Source organism: Carassius carassius, chromosome 8, assembly GCF_963082965.1.
Source record: "Carassius carassius chromosome 8, fCarCar2.1, whole genome shotgun sequence".
NCBI classification, from domain to species: Eukaryota; Metazoa; Chordata; class Actinopteri; order Cypriniformes; family Cyprinidae; genus Carassius; species Carassius carassius.
Genome location: NC_081762.1, coordinates 14,736,557 through 14,758,289, shown reverse-complemented (window position 1 = coordinate 14,758,289; position 21,733 = coordinate 14,736,557). Strand labels below are relative to the sequence as shown.

The 21,733-nt window shown below is 38.8% G+C and overlaps 1 protein-coding gene across 7 annotated transcripts in view; it reads right to left on the bottom strand.

Moving 5' to 3' along the window:
- LOC132145391 (triple functional domain protein) overlaps positions 1–21,733 on the bottom strand; it is a 104,511-nt gene that overhangs the window by 25,196 nt on the left and 57,582 nt on the right. For all 7 annotated transcript variants that reach the window (XM_059556398.1, XM_059556393.1, XM_059556394.1 and 4 more), the window contains 14 exons: positions 20,767–21,309; positions 19,808–19,930; positions 18,305–18,496; positions 16,814–16,945; positions 16,335–16,565; positions 11,992–12,114; positions 10,496–10,687; positions 9,643–9,812; positions 5,098–5,272; positions 4,304–4,499; positions 2,501–2,667; positions 2,288–2,407; positions 674–865; positions 339–488 (listed from right to left, as the gene is read on the bottom strand). In XM_059556398.1, the coding sequence (XP_059412381.1) occupies positions 339–488; positions 674–865; positions 2,288–2,407; positions 2,501–2,667; positions 4,304–4,499; positions 5,098–5,272; positions 9,643–9,812; positions 10,496–10,687; positions 11,992–12,114; positions 16,335–16,565; positions 16,814–16,945; positions 18,305–18,496; positions 19,808–19,930; positions 20,767–21,309 (2,706 nt within the window). The remainder of the gene's footprint in view (positions 1–338; positions 489–673; positions 866–2,287; positions 2,408–2,500; positions 2,668–4,303; positions 4,500–5,097; positions 5,273–9,642; positions 9,813–10,495; positions 10,688–11,991; positions 12,115–16,334; positions 16,566–16,813; positions 16,946–18,304; positions 18,497–19,807; positions 19,931–20,766; positions 21,310–21,733) is intronic.

Sequence of the window (21,733 nt, the reverse complement as noted above, 5' to 3'; positions counted from 1 at the left end):
TACTGTTCATAAGCGCAGCACTGCTTTGTTTACAGTGGTAACCAAGGAAAGGCTATATAACTGCTATTCTATGCAGTTACCACAGAAAAACACATGAAAAGAAATATTTTTGTTGGTATGGCTGCTTCTTCACATGACACAGCTGTAGCCGAAATTTCTGTTTGCAGGTGACTATTTACTTCAGCTGATGCTGTTTGTACTCTGTGTTAAGCATCTAGATATCACCTGTTTGTTTTACTGCCTGCCTGACTTCAGATGATTCAGTAAGAGATCGATTCAGACGGTTCAGAAACATCTGACTCAAAGAATGATGTTCCCTCTGGTTTTGGATACGTTACCTTAAGGAAGGCCTCTTTCTGCTCCAGATGCTTGCTGATCATTGGGCTGACGTGGTCTGTCTCGCAGTTGGGCCCGAGTTTATCCGCCCCTCCACACCAGTCCTCCTCCCGCTTGTACTCCTGCTCTAGACTCTCCAACACACTGCACACCTACAGCATAGACGGGAAGATGAGCCTTCAACTTCCTGTTGGCCTTTTAAACTCATTACAATATGAAATAAAAAGACCTGGATGTGACTGGTCAATGAATACTGTTCAAGCGATGCTTAAATACACAGCTATGATGTGACAACAACTCGTGACACAACATCAGTCACACAAACCCTTCTACAGACCTGTTCAGAGGTCTTATAGAAGGCCACGGATGCGTTGACCAGCTTGAGCCGGTCTTCCATCTTCAGCATGAGCTGCTGCCAGTGGGAGGCCACGTTCTCAGCACAGTCTCGGATCATGTCCATGTCGTAGTGATTAGCCTGCAGCAGGACCTCTGCTTTCTGCTGGACCTGTAGGGCACTTTGATGGGTTTTCTATTGATAGGAAGAGAAAACGAGTTAGATAAGACACACAAAGACAAGGAATAAAATAGTAGGCCTGAATGGACAAAGATTAAAAAAGATAGAGGGGCAGGAGTCAGATTAAGACAACAGATGGTGAGACACGACTGATAGTTCATTATTCATCCACAAAGTGTGGTTTACAGATTCTATCTTGAAAATCAGAGCATCCCTCAGTATTCAGTACAGAAACGGTAAGAACAGGAGTCGGAATGTAGGAGGAAATGAGAAGGCTGTCTGTGTGCCTTTAGGTGCCTAATAGCGATACAGTGACAGTGGATCTGATGTTATCCTGGTTCTTCATTAAAGGAAGGGAAGAGGAGAGCAAACAGATTATCGTATATGAGCTACAGCTGCAGATAAATGGCCAACTAAAGCATCAATCAATATGTTTAGACATTATAAGGTTTCATATTGCGGTGTGCATGTGTTTCTTCAACGACATGTTTAGGTCCAAGTGGATGATTTTTCTATTAAATAAGATTTTAAATTTTGTATTAAGGTCACAGTAAAACTTACACCATGCCTTCAGTTATTTTTTGTATTTTTCAAATACCTTTCACTGCATATAAAAGTATGGGGTCTCACCAAGGTGGCACTTATTTGATCAAAAATACAGTAATTTAAGGTCATTTTAATCTGTGATGGCAAAAGTGACTTTTCCAGTCTTCAGTGTCACACGGTCATTCAGAAATCATCCTAATATGCTGATTTGATGCTTACAGAAACATTTCTTATTACTACCATTGTTATGCTGCTTAATATAGAACCCGTGTTATATTTATTTATTTCAGGATTCTTTGATAAATGGAAAGTTTTTATTCGAAATAGATTTTATTTGAAATAGAAATCCTTTTTAATATTATAAAGGTCTTTACAGTCACTTGAGATGATTTTAATGTGCACTTTTGAACAGTACAGGTTTTAATTTACTATTATTACTTGTTCCAGAACAACAGTGTAAGCGAGCTTGAGAAATATGAAATATGGGATTAAAAAACAAAAACAAAGAAAAGGGGTTACTTTAAATATAACAGAATTTCCTTATGTGTTATTTCAGAAATGTGTAAAATATTATTATTAATGTTGGTACATAAATTGACGTGGTGGAAATGACATTTGTTGGTTCGAGAAAAAAAAAGGCAAAAAGACTTCATTATTAGTGGGCAAATTATAAAGTAATTAGAGTGAAAACTGAGTTTATGTTTGTAGCCCACAGGTATAATTGCCCTTAGTTGAAAAAACATCTATGTGCATATGCTGGGGCACGCTAGCGCTAATACATATTGAACATAATTATGGTTTGAGCTATTATAATTACAATAATGAGTCTATTCCGAGAAAAGGGCAAGGAAATGTTGAAAACATTGGAACCAAAATATGAGGAGCACTGACCTCGATAGCATGCTGGAACTGCTCATGCTCTCTCTGCAGCTGCTCAGCTTCTTGAAGTGAACTGGCCGTAATCAGACCTGCATTCAGCATTGACTCGCCATTACGGATCCAACCCAGAACCTGCAACAAGTGAAAGGATTAACAAACAAATTGTTATATACTGTGAATACAGTATATACTGAGCAGTATGTAGTAACATAGCCTGTGCATTACCTGTTTGACCTCAGCCTGTAGGTGGCGCAGTTGCACACACTGCTCCAGGTGTCTGCGGTGCTGCTCTGCGGCCAAGTCCAGCTCTTGTTGTTTCTCATGAAGAAACTCCAGCAGATCCTGTACACGGGTGGCCATGTCCACATCACGGTCACACAGCAACTCGACACCTGGAAAACATGAAGAAATGCCACATTCTCAGCTCTCATGTTATTAACAAACAGCAATCATGAAACTGCTGGACTGCAAACTCTTGTTTTAGGACTGAAGTGCTACAGATGACATCGTCATTTCCTATGACATTACAATCCAATATCTACATCTCCAATCTGCCCCAGAGACCGATCCAAACACCCACTCAGACTTCATGTCTGTGCAGAGACCAAGTTCACTGAACTAGCTCAGTCGGAAATATAACCTAACATAACCTAACACATATGCATGCTGCCCCACAGCTCTGTGGCCACTGACCACTGAATGACCTATAGCATCATTTATGCGAGATGTCTCCTTTATGCCAGTCTGAGCTCAACGATCTGAGCACTAGCTGAGGACAATGTTTTAAAGTTGATGTGTACTGGTCTAAACTGTAGGACTTCTATATAAATATACAGTGGCCACCAGGGGGTGAAAACTTTTGAACACGATGAAGATGTCCAAATTTGTCTTATTTTGTTGAAATATGATTTCTTTCCATTTAGTTCTGCCCTTCGTAAGCAACAGAAGATACTTGTATGTTTCCCGATTAAGTACAATTTACCTTGATCTTCAAATTCCAAAAGTTTTCACCCCCAGCTCTTTATGCATCTTGTTTCCTTCTGGAGCATCAATGAATGTTTGAATCTTTTTAAATAGTTGTGTTTGAGTGCCTCCATTGTCCTCAGTGTGAAAAGATGGATCTCAAAATCATAAAGTCACTGCTGGAAATGGTTCAAATATGCAAAGATGCTGGAAAACTGAAGAATCTGCACGACCTTAAAGATTTTTCTGAAGAACGCTGCTCAGTTTAACTGTTCAGAACAAACAAGGGACTCATGCACAGCCATCACAAAACAGAAAGACAGTCATGGATCATCCAGGTAACCACACACAGTATTAAGAATCAAGGGTTCCCAAACTTTTGAGGGGGTTATTTTAATAATTTCAGCAATTTTTTTGTCTTGTGGACTAAATGTTAACATCTTTTATGTACAATATCTTACTCGGGATTTTTTAAATAGTTGTATTAGTATCTCGCCCCCATACAGTCCTAGCAAACCATACATCAATGGAAAGCTTATTTATTCAGCTTTCAGATGATGTATAAAGCTCAATTTCAAAAGATCAAAACAGTAATATTGCAAAATACTATTACAAAATAGAAGTAAAACAAGGTTTTTAATGTTAAAATATTTTAAAATGTAATTTATTCATGTGATGGTAAAGCTGTTTTTTTGTTGTTGCAGTAATTACTCCAGTCTTCAGTGTCACATAATCCTTCAGAAATCATTGTAATATGCTGATTTGGTGCACAATAACATTTCTTATTAATATGAATGTTAAAAACAGCTGAGCTGCCTAATATTCTTTTTTTTTTTTTTATTATTATAATTTTTTTCAGGATTCCTTATTGAATATAAAGTTTAAAAGAACAGCATTTATATGAAAACATTACAAATGTCACTTTCAGTAAAAGTTATCCATCCTTGCTGAATAAATGTATTAATTTCATACAAAAAAAAATAAAAAATACTAACCCCAAACTCAAAGTGAAAGTAGCTATTATGTATATATAATCAAAAGCCAATATTGGCACATTTGACTCACCAGACGCCTGCACCTCGTTGACGTACTGCAGCAGTTCCTGGCCCTGGTGAATGACGTGAAAGGCAAGGTTGTTCATGGTCAGGGCTTTATCAGCGTGGTGCTGCAGTCTCTGTTCGGCCAGCGTCAGGTCCTCTGTGTCGAAGTCATTCATCTGCTGTGACAGCTCCTCATTCCACGAGTCCAGATCGGAGATAATCTGAAAAATAAGACAGAATAAATGAGCGCAATCTGAGAGTCACAGATGCCATTACTAATGCGACGTCACCCCAGACAAGAAACAAAATGACCTGTCCTGACTTGCTCTTATATGTTTAGGGCAAAGTGTGTGTAACGTCCTCCATCACTTTATAAACTCTCTCTGAGTGTGTGTTTCTGCAAAGCATGCAAACCAAAGAAAGAGAGTAATTACTTTTGGGTGCAGATCATCCTTGAAGACTGCTGCTTATTAATTGCTTGCAAATCATATTAGACATCAGGGGGAAGCAAACTGTGTGCTGAAGGGAACATTGCCCTAGTTTAAGGAACAGCCCACTCAAAATGAAGATTCTGTCATTATTTACTCTCATTAATTCCAAACCCGTTAAGATGACGACTTCTGTAGAACAGAAAAATACTGGCTGCTATTTCCCATACAACGAAAACTAATTTGAGTGGATTTGAGTATCCTCAACAACAAAAAAATCATATGGGTTTGTAATGACATGAGGGTGAGTAAATGATTGACATCAGTGAATTATTTCTTTAAACCACACTGTCCCCCCACAGACACTTGATCAAGTATACAGTGAACTCACATCAATGGCATCCCTCTCAAAGATCCTGAGCCGAAGGAAAAGCTCCAGTTTGATCTTCCTCTCCTGGAAGAGCTCCTCCATCTGAGCCTGAGCCTCATCCAGCTGCTGCAGGACGCTCTCGATGTGGTTGATGGAGCTGTTGTGAGGGGTCTTATTGCTGGAGATGGCCGAGTCTCTGCAGGAAGAGCCATTACAACAAATCTACATTTGTTTGGTGTATGCAAGGGATACAGGAAGAAACATCTACTTCTTACAATAATGTCCTTTGGGAAAGTCAAAACTGTAATAAATGTTAGGAATGTTAGGAATTTTCAAGCCCAAGTTTCATGGAATCTTATCAATTTTTGCTTTTTTCTCCGTTTGTACTTTGTTTAAACAGGCACAATTTATGGATTGAGTGGGGTCAAAACAAGGAATCAGTAAGGATAAAAAATGACTTCAAGTTGTTATACCTCATGAGTCCTGAGTGTTGATACTGATTCATGAATCTGTTGGACTGATCCATTATTATTGTTTTTAATACTTCTGCAAATGTTCAACTCATTTGGTTCAGTAGCTTCCAAAATTTGTATCTACCACTTCAGATAATATTTGTAATTTAAAAACATTTTAGATGAACAGAGAAACTCACTATGAGCTCTGATCGAAAATGAATTGGTTTTTTGAGGAAGACAGTCATTGGACTTCAAACTGTTATCTTGCATTTAATACAGTTTTGTGAATCTGTTTTGCTTATTTACTAAAAATAAGTTTTCAAATGGCAAATAGGATTGTAAATAAAAAATGTTTTTGTCACATTCACAATCAATTTGCTATTTGAGATTCTATTTTATCATCTAAAGTAATTTGATTCAACATCTTTTTCCCATCAGAATATGCATTTGATGTAAACACGTAACAATATTCACAGCTATTAATTTAGATAATATCAAAATAGTTTTATTTTAGACCGAGAGAAAAAATAAAGTGCAGCACAACACTTCAGCATTGCTGGTGGAAAAGGGGTTTGAAAGAAAAAAACTTTAGTTTCATTGTGCAGCTCTAATCTCCGTGGGATATAAGTAAATGATCAGCAGAATACTGAACCTAAAACTAACGAAAACAGACAAATATTAGGGTGCGAAAGAGGATGTGACTTCAGGCTTGAAATTTAAATGTAATAAAACAAAAAGCCAGCACTAATGAGATTAAAAATTCATTAAAAAAAATTGAAATTATACGGTCCTAAAAGCGTTATGGGAGAGAGGATTACAAGCCCATTGGAAAGATAATATGTAAAATATGCAACATTATCCTCTTTTCATTAAAAAGGTTAATTATCAGGGACAGCTTTAGCTAGTAATAATTGTAAGAGGGTGATTGGGGGGAGGGGGGGGGTACAAGGAAGCAACAGTTTCAAATTAGTCTGTAAGGGATAGAAAAAGACGGAAGAGTTCTTTCATCCCGTCTGAAAGGACACAAGCGGATTAAAAACAAATGGCGTAATAAAGTAACATCACAGTTTTCGGGGGAATAAAGGCCTTCGCTTTAATAGATGCTGATGGATCGTTGCAGAAAGTCTGTTCCCATGGTGATGTGCTTTTATCATACTGCAAGGCTTGCGTGACTGAGTGGACTTCATACAGAATAAAAGAATAATTAACACTTTCATCACCGATTCATAACCACAACACAGGCTGGGGTTTGAGATTAGATTAGACATAAATACTTTGTCTGTAATGTGAGTAACTGAGTGCGATGCTGAGATCCGGATACCTCTTGTGTGTGAGTTGGAGAGCTTGTGTAAGTGCGTAATATCTCTGCGGTGCAGGCATTCTGTGTTTTAGTGTGTGGTGGGGACCTTTCTGTTTGTACCTCTGGGCTCTTGGGCTTTAAGTATTACCTCTGCATACTTAACTGGGCGCTTATGAAAGCAGGATTATGTAAGACACTAGAGGAAGAGAGAACAGCAGAGCGAGAGAGAGACAGTGCACATGGAGGAATAGCCATCCTCAAAATCACATGTGTAGAGAGCAATTTGCAAGCGGAGGAGGAGGAGAATTAAGCCACATGTCAAAAAAGAAAAGCTTAAACTAAGAGAAATGCAGAGTGCCTGTTAAACTGACAGGTCAAACTGCATTAGTTATTATACAAAAAGTTGAAAAGTTGAATATATAAATGTTAAAATATAATTTCATACATAAAACACAATATATATATATATATATATATATATATATATATATATATAATTAATTTCAATTAGCCAGTTATCAACATTTACAGGTTTATATAAATTTTATATATATTCCTACATTATTTTCTATATAAAATAAAATGTATAATTTGTATAAACTACTATTATTACTGCAAATTATATAACATATTAAAAAAATACATACTACTTTATTAAGTATTAATTTAATTAAGTATAATTAATAATTAATAAATAAATAATGAATATAAATTATGTTTAAAATATATTTTTACAATTATAAATTAATAACTGGTGCATGTGGATCAACTAATGAAGCTAAATCTAATTTAAACGATATGCTTATACGTTGAATTAATTTCAATTAATCAAATATGCAAATATCTAAAACTGTTAATTTATCAGCATATGACTTAATCATATTTAATTCCTTAATGATTAATTGCACCAGTTACTATATGAAAATAAAATTTATTATTTCATATAATTTCATATATAACATAGAATATTCAATAAAATATATTTTTTATTTAACAAATCAAATGCATCTATTATTGTACATTTATCTTTTTTTTCTTTTTGACAGTAATATCTTTCCTCTTCTGTGGTTTGTGGTTAAACATCTCTTTTCTGGCTCATCTCAGTCAAACTCCAATATGTTTCCTCAAAACTCTAAACCCATTATTATAAAATGACATTATGTAATGAAAATAAGTCATTTGAGATGCATCAAACCATTGCTCAAGCCCTGAATATCTTGTTATTTTGCAGTGCTGTGCAGCCCACTGCAGTAGTGCTGGTAGTCAGGGATTCAGAGTTGTACTGATGAAATGTGGCAAAGCTGAACACTTGAGAGCGGCTGGAAGCAGAGCAGTGACTTTGCCCTGAGGGGGCTGAGAGACTCCACTCCAAACAGCCTCTGGTGCTCTCTTCTTCTCCTTCGCCTTCTTAACTTTCTGTTGAAGCATCCAGCTTTACTGAATCTCAGTCTTCACATTCTTCTGCTGCTGCAGCCCTTCCCACATGCAGACTATACATGTGACCGACCGCCAGCTCTAGCACTGGGCATCAAGTCTCTCACCAAGTTACAGTAAAGTAAAGAGAGCACAGTATACCAAATGCAAAGTGGATGATGGCAGATGGGGCCAAATGAGTGCTTGAACCATCCAAAGGTTTGATCAAGCGAGGATGACTAATGGTTTGCTCAAGTACAAACACAATTCTGAATAGAATTTCGATTACACTTGAGAACTAAATTAAAGGGGACATCAGATGTAATTCACTTTTACATGGTGTTTAAAAAAATTTGTTGGCACTGTGTGTACACAACCACCATATAATGATAAAAATCCACCAAGTGCTTTTTTAAAAATCCTCATCAAGCCGTTCACAGATTCTTGTCCGAGTGATGTCACACAGGCCCAGACCAGTCCCAAGACTGTAGACAGACACTAGCATTTCAGTATAGACCTGCCCTAAGTGAGCTGTCAACAGTCCGCCATTGTTTCAGTGCTGGAGCAGGAGTAGACAAGAATGTCTCCGGAGCGATCGAGGTGTTCTGTTGTTGAATGTAATTTACTTCCGAGATCTGAGCGGCTGAAGACGCAGTAAATAACTTTTGTTTTTAAAGGGAATGCGCCCCAATCTACCTAAATGTGTTTATGTTTGTGCAAATAATTTGTGATCGAGCTTCACCTACAGAGGAAGTGAGTATATGTTTTTTTTTATTTTTTATTAATCTTTGCAAATCAACTTTCATAATAGTGTGCTAGTTAGCAAGTTCCGTTAATTAATAGCTCGTCACCCCATGGAAGAGAGGGGTGGGGTGAGTAGGGCTCATTAGCATTTAAAGGGACAAGCACCGAAACGAGTCGCTGTGAACAGAGCTGTTTTAGACAAAGTAAAAAGGGTGTTATTTTACACTACTGCTGAGAAATTTTAACCAAATTATGTTTCAGACTTTTCATTAAGACCCTAAAGAATCATATCAACTTGTGGAAAATGGGCATCTTATGTCCCCTTTAACGATTCTTCTATTACTTGAAGAGTAAGTGGTGCTAGAGATATATATATATATATATATATATATGTATATATATATTTGTTAACTGGTTCTGTTGTTTGTGAGGAACCGCTGAAGATAAGTCTGTGTATTATTTGGTGGAACACAGTCTCTCACTCTAGGCTTCAGACTGCAAACTTAAAACCCCTTAGTTGGCTCCTTGGTGTGTGTAAGATTTCAAAAGATGGCTTTCACACTAATGCTACAGACCATACTTCAATGGAATCAAACTTGAGGTACACAACATTAAAGGATTTGTTGCAGGAGGAGACATGAAAGGAAAGGACACCTGAGTTGTTGAATGAGATCTTCTCCCTCTTTGATGACATTTACAGTGAATTGCAGTGTGGTCTGCTGCTGCTGCCCGAAACGCTTGATCAGGTCCTGAACAGCCTCCACTGACTCGGCATACACATCGTCCAACAATTCCTTCTGCAACTCCTCCAGCCACGTCCACAGCTATGCACAAAAGACACATGCATTAATCACTTTTTACTTTGTTTAGAGAGCTCTACATTATTATTTAAATTGCACATTAATTTAGCATATTTTGCACATTCATCCCATATTTAATTTAGTTTCTAATTTCTTATCTGATATTGAGTGTTAATGTATGTGGTTCGGGTGCAAATGTGTAAAAGCGTGTACACGCTTTCATAACTGGGTTGAATGTCCATCTAAAATATTTTTTACTTGACATTCTCATGGTGCACACAAAAGATAATAAATAAATAATAAATAAGCTAGCTAAATATCTGCATCAGTTTAAGGCACAAAAATCACAGTAGTTAAAAAAAACCCTCCACATTATGCATAAAACCGAGAACATTGCTCAGAGCAGGCGATCTGAGGCCTCAGGCGAACTGTTTTGAAGTTTATTGTTGAAGGTGGTGAATTTGATACAAAAGCAGCGCTTTGATGGTTGTTGGGGATATGCTCCCCAGAGGTGCTTTAAAAACATGAATTTGAAGACAAAGAGTTTAACTTTCCTGAGAGGATTTTAACAAACAGACAGTTTAACATGTGCTGAAACTGAGAGGTTGCATTTTTTGGTTCAATCCTTTTTTGCACGACTGCAAAAAAACTTAAAATTACTATTCTGTAAATTTAGATGGAACTACTCAACCATCCCTAGTTCTTACCTCCTTAACATGGGTGTGGAAAGCCACTGACATGTCTAGCAAGACTTTTCGCTGCTCCACACGCCTTACAAAGTCCTGGATCCGGTCCTCCAGCTGATGGGCGGCCTGATAGATCTCCTCCGGGTCACACTCACCTGTCTGGGCCAGCTGCTCTGCAGCTTCAAGCAGCTTATCAGCATTGGTGTATGTATTCTGATAAAGAGGAGACATATGTGGACTATGATTATGATCCTCATGCCAACCAGTAAGAATATTTTGCTTCAATGGATTTTAGTAGTGACTAGTCCAGTAGTTCTGTCACTAGTCAACATGACGGTGTAGAAAAAATAAAATAATTTACATAAAGCTAAAAATAACACATTTACTAGTCTACTAGCAGTGTTCAGGTATAACTCATTTCATGTTAAATGGATTACTTAAAGGCATAGTTCACCCGAAAATGAACATTTTGCCATCATTTACTCACCCTCATGTCATTCACTGTATGAGTTTCTGTCTTCTGATGAACATAAAAGAGTATATTTTGAAGAATGTTGGTAATCATACAGTTGATGGTCCCCTTTGACTTCTACGGTATTTCTTTCCCTAACTATGGAAGTCAGTGGGGGGGCCAATAACTGTTTGGTTCTTCAAAACTTCAAAAATATCTTCTTTTGTGTTCAAAACAAGAAAGAAACTTATACAGGTTTGGAATGACTTGAGGGTGAGTAAATGACAAAAATGTTTGGGTGAGCTTTCCCTTTATTCGGATTCCAAAAATTAAGTCATTTTAATTAATTATATTCCTTTTTAAAATGCTCACAGTAATATTAAAATAACTTTTTTTGGGATTACGTGATAACATATTCATACATTATTTTGACCTAAAATATTTACTTGAATTCCCTCTTTAATATTTCAATCATTTACTTTCAGAGTTCTCTGATGTTGGTTAATGGTCAGATTGACATGCAGGTACACAAACAAAATCTTTATACTTTTAGTGTTCAAATATTGTTATACTGAAAGGACTTATTGTTTTAATGATGCACTTTTATAATTTAATTTAACCACTTTCAACAATTCACAAAACCCTGCAGTTCCTTCACAAACCCCATGCTGAATGCACTCTATGTTGCACTCCACTCTCACAAAGGATATAACATATTTTCCTTCTCTTTGTATTATTGTAATCAATAAAATATTCCTATTCAAAACTGTGATAAACAAGTTTTGTAAAAGTAATCTAAGAGTTATCAAAAAAGTAGTCAGAATGCATTACCTAAAATTTGTAATCTAATAGATTACATTACTAACTACAATTTCCATCATGTAATTTGTAATCAATTTCACGCTATAATTTGTAAGTAATCTACCCAGCACTGTTAAAAATGTATAGTTGGGAAAGACCTTGTGTGTTATATTATGTTTAATGACTCCTTATTAGCTGTGCTTTTGACTTAATTGGAAGAATACAGAGAATCTTGAAGGGAAGGGGAGACTTTAGGGTGGCAAACCTGAGCAACTTCCTCAAAGTCTTCATGACGTTTCTGCAGGGCTCGAGCGCGATGTAGAGATTTCCCCACTCCTGTGTGTTTGCTGAGAAACGCCTCACCGTGGTTCTCAATCCAATCAAGAACCTACTCACACACACAGTGCACACAAGAGGGAAAAAATGAAATGAATATGCAGCAGAGCTTTCCAGTTCTTTTCTAGGTGAGAATGTGTCCTGTCAGATAATGGGTACCAAGGTACCATGACAGGCGATACTGCAGGGTCCAAGACAGAAAAATTTAAGCATAAAGGTGTCGTTCACAGTCTAGCTCTCCCTCTCTGCAGTTCATCGCATCCCCAGCACCTGAATAGTGGTTTCCATGGCAACACTTTCCCTCAGCCACAGAATTAGCCATTCTGCATTCTCTCGGCCAAACACCTCGCTGCAGAAAACCACAATCTCTGCACCAATAAACTAGCCTTGAACCTCTGAATACAGTGTACAATAGAGAGATGTCTAGTATAAAGCTACGGCAGTGGCTTGTCCTTTACTTTAAATTATGCGTGACTATTTCGGTTTGTGTGTAAACAAATACAATCTCAGGGAAGTTGAGCCAAGATGTTGTGGTGGCGTTTTCTCTCCTGTATTAAAGAGGCAGTGGTAACATTAATTACATGCTAAACTAAAGTCTGCCCAGAAGTATGAATGTGGAAATCTCCAAAAACAAAACAAAAAAATGTCCGCACTTTTCAGTACACTGAGGGGTATAAAAAGTACTGAAACTTAGTATCAAGTCGACACTTGATAAAAAATAACTTTTTTTTTTTTTTCCTCAATCAAGTCAAGTCTGCTTTATTGTCAATTCTTCCACATGTACAGTACATACATACAGAGAATCGAAATTGCGTTACTCTCAGACCCCCAGTGCATACAGACAACACTAACAGTAGAGCCTAAAAATCTAGATCGAATATAAAATATAAGATACAACTATACAATAAGGGAATGTAAAAAACACAATAAAAATAAAAATAAAGTTAAATAAAGCAGCACAAGGCACATGGCAGATAGAGTGCAAACCAGTGAAGTGAACAAACAGAGCAGATAAAAAGATTTTTAGTGCCAAAAAAAAAAAAAACCTTATTCAGTCTGATTAAAGTGACAAAGGGCTCAAGAGCAGTTATTTTATTTAAACTGACTGATGAGGTGGTAGAATGACATCAGTTCCATGGTGAATGAGGTAGTGAGCAGTCCAATGCTGCACAAAGTGACTGGTGCATGTCATCGTAAGTTAGTGGGGGGGGTGGAAGGTCCTGGGGATGTGGGATCTGGGGGGGGGGGGTTCATAGTTCAGTGGTGCCTGGGGCAGAAGAAGGACAGGGGGGCAAGTTCTGATGAATGAAGCTGTCCTTCAGCTGTGTGACGGGTGGGTGGGATCACCTGCAATGCAGAGACCTTTGCGGGTGAGACGGGTTCAATAAATGTCCTGGAGAGAGGGGAGAGAGACACCAATGATCTTCTCAGCTGCTCTCACTATGCGTTGCAGAGTCTTTCGGCAGGACGCGTTGCAGGGGCCATACCACAGTGATGCAGCTCGACAGGATGTTCTCGATGATGCCTCTGTAGAAGGTGTACATGATGGGAGGTGTACATGATGCGGAGGAAGCAGAGACGCTGTTGTGATTTCTTGGCCAGTGCTGCAGTGTTGTTGGTCCATGAGAGGTCCTCTGTGATGTGCACACCCAGGAACTTCGTGCTGCTCACTCTCTCCACAGTCGCACCATTGATGGTCAGAGGAGCATGCTGATTGTGCGCTCTCCTGAAGTCTACAACAATTTCCTTCATCTTCTCCACAATCAGAGAGAGATTGTTGTCACTGCACCACCCGGCCAGGCGCATGTAGTTTGTCTCATCCTTGTTGCTAATGAGACCCACCACAGTCGTGTCATCCTCAAACTTAATCAAGAGGTTGGAGTTGTGTGACAGTGTGCAGTCGTGGGTCAGCAGAGTGAAGAAAAGGGGCTCAGCACACATCCTTGGGGGGCCCCAGTGTTCAGTGTGATGGTTCTGGATGTGTTGCTGCCGACCCGTACTTCCTGAGGTCTTCCAGTCAGAAAGTCCAACAGCCAGTTGCACAGCGAAGTGTTGAGCCCCAGCTTGACCAGTTTGTGAATGAGCTGTTGAGGGATGATTGTGCTGAATGTTGAACTGAAGTCTATGAACAGCATTCTGACGTACGAGTCCTTTTTGTCTATATATTTGAGTGCTGAGTGGACGGCAGTGGCGATGGCATCATCGGTCGACTGGTTGGACCGATATGCAAACTGGAAGGGGTGCAGGGAGTGGGGGAGGGAAGACTTGATGTGGTACATGACTAGCCGTTCAAAGCACTTCATGAGGATGGGAATAAGTGCAACAGAACGGTAGTCATTGAAGCAGGATGGAGGTGGCTTCTTCGGAACTGGAATGATGGTGGTAGTTTTGAAACATGTGGGAACAACAGCCTAAGTGAGATGTTGAAAATGTCTGTGAAGACATCAGTGAGTTCTGCTGCACAGTCTCTCAGTACATGCCCAGGAATGTTGTCGGGACCCGGAGCTTTGCTGAAGGATCTCCTCACGCTGTCCGGGGTCAGCGTCATCACCTGGTCGCCGAGAGAAGGTGGAGTCTTCTGTGCATTGGGGAGCTGTTTTGTTTCTCAAAGCGAGCGAAGAAGGTGTTCAGCTCGTTCAGTAGAGAGATGTTGCTGTCACAGGTCCATGGTGGGGGCTTGTAGTCCGTAATGGTCTGTATCCCCTGCCACAGGTTCCTAGTGTCTCTGCTGTCGCTGAATTGATGAGCTATCCTCCCAGAGTGCGGTCTCTTAGCCTCTCTGATGCCGCGGGACAGGTTGGCCCTGGCTGTTCTCAGGCCCACCTCATCTCCAGCTCTGAATGCAGTGTTCCGAGTCTTCAGGAGTCTGTAGACCTCCCCTGTCATCCATGGCTTCTGGTTGGCCCGGACAGTGATGGTTTTTGTGACTGTTACATCATCAATACACTTGTTGATGTAGGCAGTGACAGTCTCTGAGTACTCCTGGAGGTCAGTAGTGTTATTGCATGTGGCAACCTGCTTAAACATATTCCAGTCAGTTGTGTCAAAGCAGTCTTGAAGAGCCTCTGACGATCCTTCCGGCCACACTTGAATCTGTTTTTGAACTGGTTTGGTGACTTAAATGAGTGGTCTGTATGCAGGCATTAGCATGACAGTGATGTGGTCTGAGGCACCGAGGTGGGGAAGGGGGAGGGGTTTGTAAGCTCCTCTCTTTGTGGTGTAAACAAAGTCTAAAATGTTTTTACCTCGTGTTGGAAAGTGTATGTGTTGGTGTATTTTTGGAAACACACTCTTTAAGTCAGCATGGTTGAAATCCCCAGCTATGATGAGAAAAGCATCAGGGTGTGCTGTCTGCTGCTCACTAATGTGCTGTTACAGTTCATTTAGTGCATCGTTCCTGTTGCTGTTGTTCGAGGGAACGTAAACCAAGATGAGCAGTATGGCAGTATATTCCCTCGGCAGATAGAACGGCCGGCTCTTAATAATCATAAACTCCACCAGGGGTGAGCAGTGTTTGCAGATCACAACAGCATTATTCAGCTCGATCAGCTGACATGCTATCGAGTGGCGAAGCTCTCGTCGCGGTACTATCGGTAGTAAAAAAATAAAAAAATAAAAACAAAAAAGGCAGCAAGTGTTTACAAAGGACACAACTTGTCAAATTATGTGCCATATTACATCATAAATGAAAATATTAATATTTTGCATTTTTAAATCAATTATATTTATTTTATTTTATTATATTAGTCAATAATTTTTTATATAAACTTTATATATTATTTTATATTGCTTCATTTTTTTAATTAAGATTTTAATTATTATTCAAATTCATTAAATTATGGAACATGGAAAATCTAAATTTTTTTATTTGAAAGCTATATACATTTGTATTTCATTTATTAAGAAAAAAAAAACAATTACCAAAAATTATAATAAAAATAGTTGTGTGTATATAAAAATTACTATCAAAAAAATAGGGGGATCTAACTGATACTGACTGCTAAAATTTTATGTTAGGGACAACAAAAATTACAACATAACTTTGGCAACACAGCTCAGCTGTCTATGGAGTCCTTTCAGCTATTCGTGCAGACTCTACTTCCTTTCCTTTGTATGTCCTCTCACATCCTTCCATCCTATTGTATCATCTTGATGCTTTTTAAATCATTCCCCAAGGGTATTATGAAATGCCACATGTAGTTCTCAGTACCACACTTGGACCCACACGGATCTAGTGTGGTATTTTCAGGTGAATGAATATGTGTGTTTTACCTGCTGAACATCTTGCTGGAATACACACAGCTGCAGACGCTGATGCAGCCGGACCTTGCGGTGCTGCCAGATGTTCTCCAGCTGCCTCTGGTGATGCAGAACCTCATGGATAATGTCCAAAACATGGTGCACAGCTTTGGAGTAATTGGCGGAAGCCGTCAGCGAATCAGTGCTGCCAGGGGTCAAGGGGCGCTGAAGTTTGTCCAATAAGGTTTTCCCATCTTGGCTCACCTGGGAAAGAGCGGGACAATGATGAGAAAACAATTGCACAACCCTAATAGACTAAATGAAGTTGTATTGTCACATGCATTGTAACTCTTTATAGCACTGCACTTTATAATAAATATAATTAGCTAAAATTGCCACTTTAGACGTGCCTGTAATTGCTATAATGTGCAAGTACCATTTACTTTGGGATCAGTACATTTGTATGGTTTTTCAAAGGTGCCTGGCAATTAAGTGATTTCGAGACATGGTACCTCAGAGTAGGCAGCGGTGATCTGCTCATACAGGCCTTGGTGATGGTGGATGGCGTCTTCTAGGTCCTGTAGCTCAGAGGGCAGATCCACCTCCCCGCATGCTTTACACCATGAGTCCACATTGCTCATGTACTGCAGAGAGACACAAACACACATACACTTACAATGACAAAATAACAATAATATCAAGCCCCTTATAATAAAAGAAACAGTAATGAACAGCCATAAGGTAATGGACTAGATCTGTTAGTGCCAAAAACTAGATCAGATCAACTTATTTGGTTTAATCTTCAAAGCGTTGCTATATTACTATTCTACACTAGCTTTGAAGAAAATCTGTACAGTTTGTTTTTCCATCTAAAGTGCACTTAGACATACAAAGTTATTTCTTAACATAATTTTCTCCTCAGAACGTGATTTTAGCCGATATCTTCATAAAAATTCATTCAAAGACCTTAAAACAGCATGTACGTTAAAAATTCACTTTAAAATAAAGGCAAGTTCTAAATTGAACATCTCATAACTCTCATCACAATGTTGTACATTTTGTGCACATCTGATTGTATATTCCAGTAAATTATGTCCATACAGTCCTCTGACATCAAAGGAAATGGAATGAATTAAAACTAAAAAGGGCAAACGCAGGAGACATGGTTCATATGCCGCACTCTGAATATCAATTCAAATCAAATTGTCTTTCATCTTATCTCACTCTTCTTCAGAGATGAAGAGCAGAACGGGGCTCAGAGTCTGGTTCAGCTCAAACAGAATCTCATGCATGAGGACAGCCAAAACCAGACAGCCTTTTGACTGGCAGCTGTGGTGATGCTTAAAGGAAAAGAAATCTCTGGAAGGGAGATATGTTGTTGATGTAGCTCCTCTAAAAAAACAAAACAAAAAAAAAACACTCCATGTGTGAGAGGAATATTTTTTAAGGAAAAATTATTATGTGCTCTCTACTGCAGTCTCTCAAATATGCTTTTCCCACATTTTGAAATAAGTGGTATTTCACTTTCAGGAAGGATTAGGAATTATTGACAAATCCAAATAAAGGGCTTAGTAAAGAAATATATTTGATTATTAAAAACACCTATAAAACTGCTTAAAATAATTGTTTTCACTCAATAGCTTAGCAACCATCAAACACCTTTAAAATCAGTTTGTATTATAAGCTGTCATCTATTTAAAGACTTATGAGAGGTTTGAAGACCTTTATCTAGAAGGCAGTTGTCTATGTAGGCGGTAGGCAGTTCACAAGGTCTTAAGACAGATCTTGCATTCTCTTTTCTGAAATTATTTTGTCTTTGGATTTCTTGCTGTTGATTCATTTGTTATTCCAAATGAATCAAAGCCTAAGTCTGATTATCACTCACTTTTAACAGCATTTGAAATCCATTGAAATTCACTCTCACACACACACTGATCTTTGTGCTGAGTCCTCACTGGTATCAGTCTTCATTAAGAAAAGACGTTGCAAGCGTTCTCTCTAACCTGGTCGCATTTCTGGTGGAAAGTAGCAGACATCTCCAGCAGGGCGCTCCTCTCGTCCAGCGCAGCAGCAAAGGCTTTCCACTCCTGCTCCAGCTGACCTGAGATCTGTTTGATCTGCTGAGACGCGTAGTGGCCCGCCTCCAGCAGACGGTTCCCCACCGACATGATGCGGTTTATGTTTACGTAAACATTCTGTGGGAGATGGAAAATATTACTAACCAACACAATGCCAATACAAAATGATTAATGATTAAAGTTTTTAGTATAGAATTTTAATATTAGCCATTTATTGTTTACTGGCTATAGCATAAAACTTCATAGTATCAACCAGTTTCATCTGGTTCACCATTTCACAAGATCACATTTTGAAAACTGCTTCAGAATGGATTGTTCACAAAACACAACACTATACATCCCAGCAGATTCTTGTCTGTTTAATATGCAAGTCATACATCAGGAGAAGATCAGTAGTGTGCAAGTCTGATTACTTTCTGATCAATAACAAAGCATTACAACATAATCTGAACATGAATAACAAAATTTTAAAAGTGCTCACTGAAAATGAACATGCCTTTGTTTTCTTTGTCTCTGTTTTCTCTCAAGTAACCCTTATTATTAATAAAGTGACACTGGGACTTTATTCTAGAAGATATTTTACCAGTTAAAAGTTGGATTTTTTAATACTTCATTTCAGCCAAAGGCAAAAACCGTAAAGGCAAAAGTGGCAGAAATATCATGGTTTCCACTCAAAAATTAAGCAGCATAACTGTTTTCAACATCGATAATAATAAGAAATGTTTCTTGAGCACCAAATCAGCATATTAGAATGATTTCTGAAGGATCATGTGAAACTGAAGATTGAACTTATTATTACAGGAACAAATTGCATTTTAAAAACGGTTGTTTTAAATATTTCGCAATATTATCGTTTAAATGTCGTTTTAATAAAATAAATGTAACCTTGGAGAGCATTAGAGGCTCCTTTTAAAGAAAAAAATATCCTATGAGGAGGAAAAAAATCAGTGATGAAACATTAACAACAAGGTTCTGGAAAATACCCTGTAGTGGCTTATAACATAAAAAGTAAATTAATGCTGTCATTAAACTTTTAGATCAACATTTGAAGACTTGCCAGAGCTCAATATGCCTACATCCTCCTCCTGCCTCTTTAAACAGGAAGTGATCAATACTTCTCTCTACAGTAATGGTTTTTTTTAAAGGATGCCCCTAACAGGGTCCACAGCTGGTGGGCAGCCACCCAAACAGGAAGCACTTAGGTGGATCATGCTTTATGCTCCATCTCTGATTATACGATGAGTCACCATTACTGAATAAAGAATCGATGCTTGCATTGTAAAAACTACAACCATTATTCCATTATACTCCATTATTATTCTGATTAAATGAAAGAAAAAATCCTGGTTTGGTCAGTTAGTAAAAGAAACATTGTGAAGGCATTACAGGATGCATGTAGTGATGCAACTGTCCTAGTTGAAACCTTACCATGCAGTTCATGGCAAAGTGGTTGTGCTGGGTCTGCAGCTCCATGGCATGGGGGTGGTTGTTGCCAATCTCAGTGTATCCAGCAAGAAACAGTCCTTTGTTGTGCATGATCCAGTCAAACATCTGCAGAGACACAGCAATCACACACAAACACACATACACACACAGGTCAGGCACACATTTGACTGGAAGCAGGTTAAGTGTATCTATGTATTAGCACGTGCATCGTTGTGTTCATACAGCTAAAATGAGTAAAAATAGAAAATCATAAAAATGACCCGTTTCTCAGGAGCAAAGAATAGCTGCTGGTTTCCTAGCAACATGCAAATCTTCCACCCACTTTGAGAAACATTGAGACGAATTAGTGAGAACTTGTAAATATGTGCGTAGATCAAGACAGAATGAAAACACAGGGTTTGATTCAATTTAGAGCAAAGGTTCTCAACCAGGGGACCGGGGCCTCAACAAACTAAAGGGTCCTTCTGATGACTTAAAAGTACTTCAATGAATAAATTATTAATATATTAAAATAATCTAATCATAATATAAATTAAAACGATAAAATAGATAAGTCAAGATTTAATATGAAATAATGTCCTTTTTTAAAACATCTGGATCACAAAATGAATTATGGTTCATTCAATTAATATATCAATACTTCCCGTTTCTGTTAATAATGCAAGTTTAATAAAACAAGCAGCTTTGTCATAAATACATAAATATCATCCTAAATGGTGAGGAGGTTGGAAAACTGTGTTTAACAAAAGGGAAACTTTAAGGTTAAGAACCACTGATTTAAAGCATATTCTGCACTCTACACAAGTTAGCTGCATCAACTTGCATAACATCAAATTTCTACTGGACCAAATCCCAAAATAAATAAATAAATAAATAAATTGGATTTACCTCTAGGTTTTAAAAGTTTTGTGTCTATACAGGTATGCATGTGTGGTTCTCACCTTTTCAGCATCCTGCTCGAAAAGCCTGAGTTGGAAGCACTGGTCCAACTGCAGCTTGCGGACGTGCCAAGACTGATGCAGGTTCTGCCTGGTGCTGTGCAATTTGTCCAGTAGGGCTGAAATACGGGGCACCAGGCCCTGGGTGTCTGCGTTGGGCTGTCCCTGCCCTTCTCTCTGCCCTGGCGGGACTGGCAGAGTTCGGTTAGCATAGCTCTCGCTGCTTTGAATCCTTTGCAGCAGCCTCTGGCCCTCACTGTCCACCTCCTCCACAGGAGCCTTCATCACCCTCTTCTTCAGTGCTGCATGCTCCTCTATCATGCGCCGGGCTCCCTCTAAGTCCTGCGGGAAGTCTTTCCGTGTGACCGTTTCTTGCATCTCCTCCAGACGGGCGAGCAGGTGACGAGTGTTGCCCGTGAAGTCTTCAAATGCCACACGGATCTCAATCCACTCTTCGTGGTTGTAGTCCAGGCTGCCCTCGAAGTCGGGCGTCAACTGGGATGGGTCCACCACCTTAGATAAGCCCTCCAGGGAAACCATGGTGGTCTGAAGGCAGGTGTGATGGATGAATGGAAGGAACCAGAACAGGACAGAGAGAAAGGATGTGGGTGGAATATGAAAATTAATCAATATGCACAGTACTAGAATGCACAATATGACTTCTAATGCCCTAAAACCTATGTCAATTGATGCAGCCATTCCAGGCTCCGTTAATGACCAGCAAGGTGGGACTGCTATTTTTAACTGGGGGCATAAATCTAATTTAATACAGGCACTCAGGGACCGCCTGAGGTCCAAACTACCTAGAGACAGACAGACTCCCAGCATGAAGCCTGAGGGCGTCAGAAAGGGTGATATTATCAGTACCACAGTAACACAAACCAGCTCTGAACTACCTGAAGCAGGAAAGAGCCTCTGGTAAGCTGTGTACAACTGTATATGCATGCATACCAAATTGGTAAAATCATTA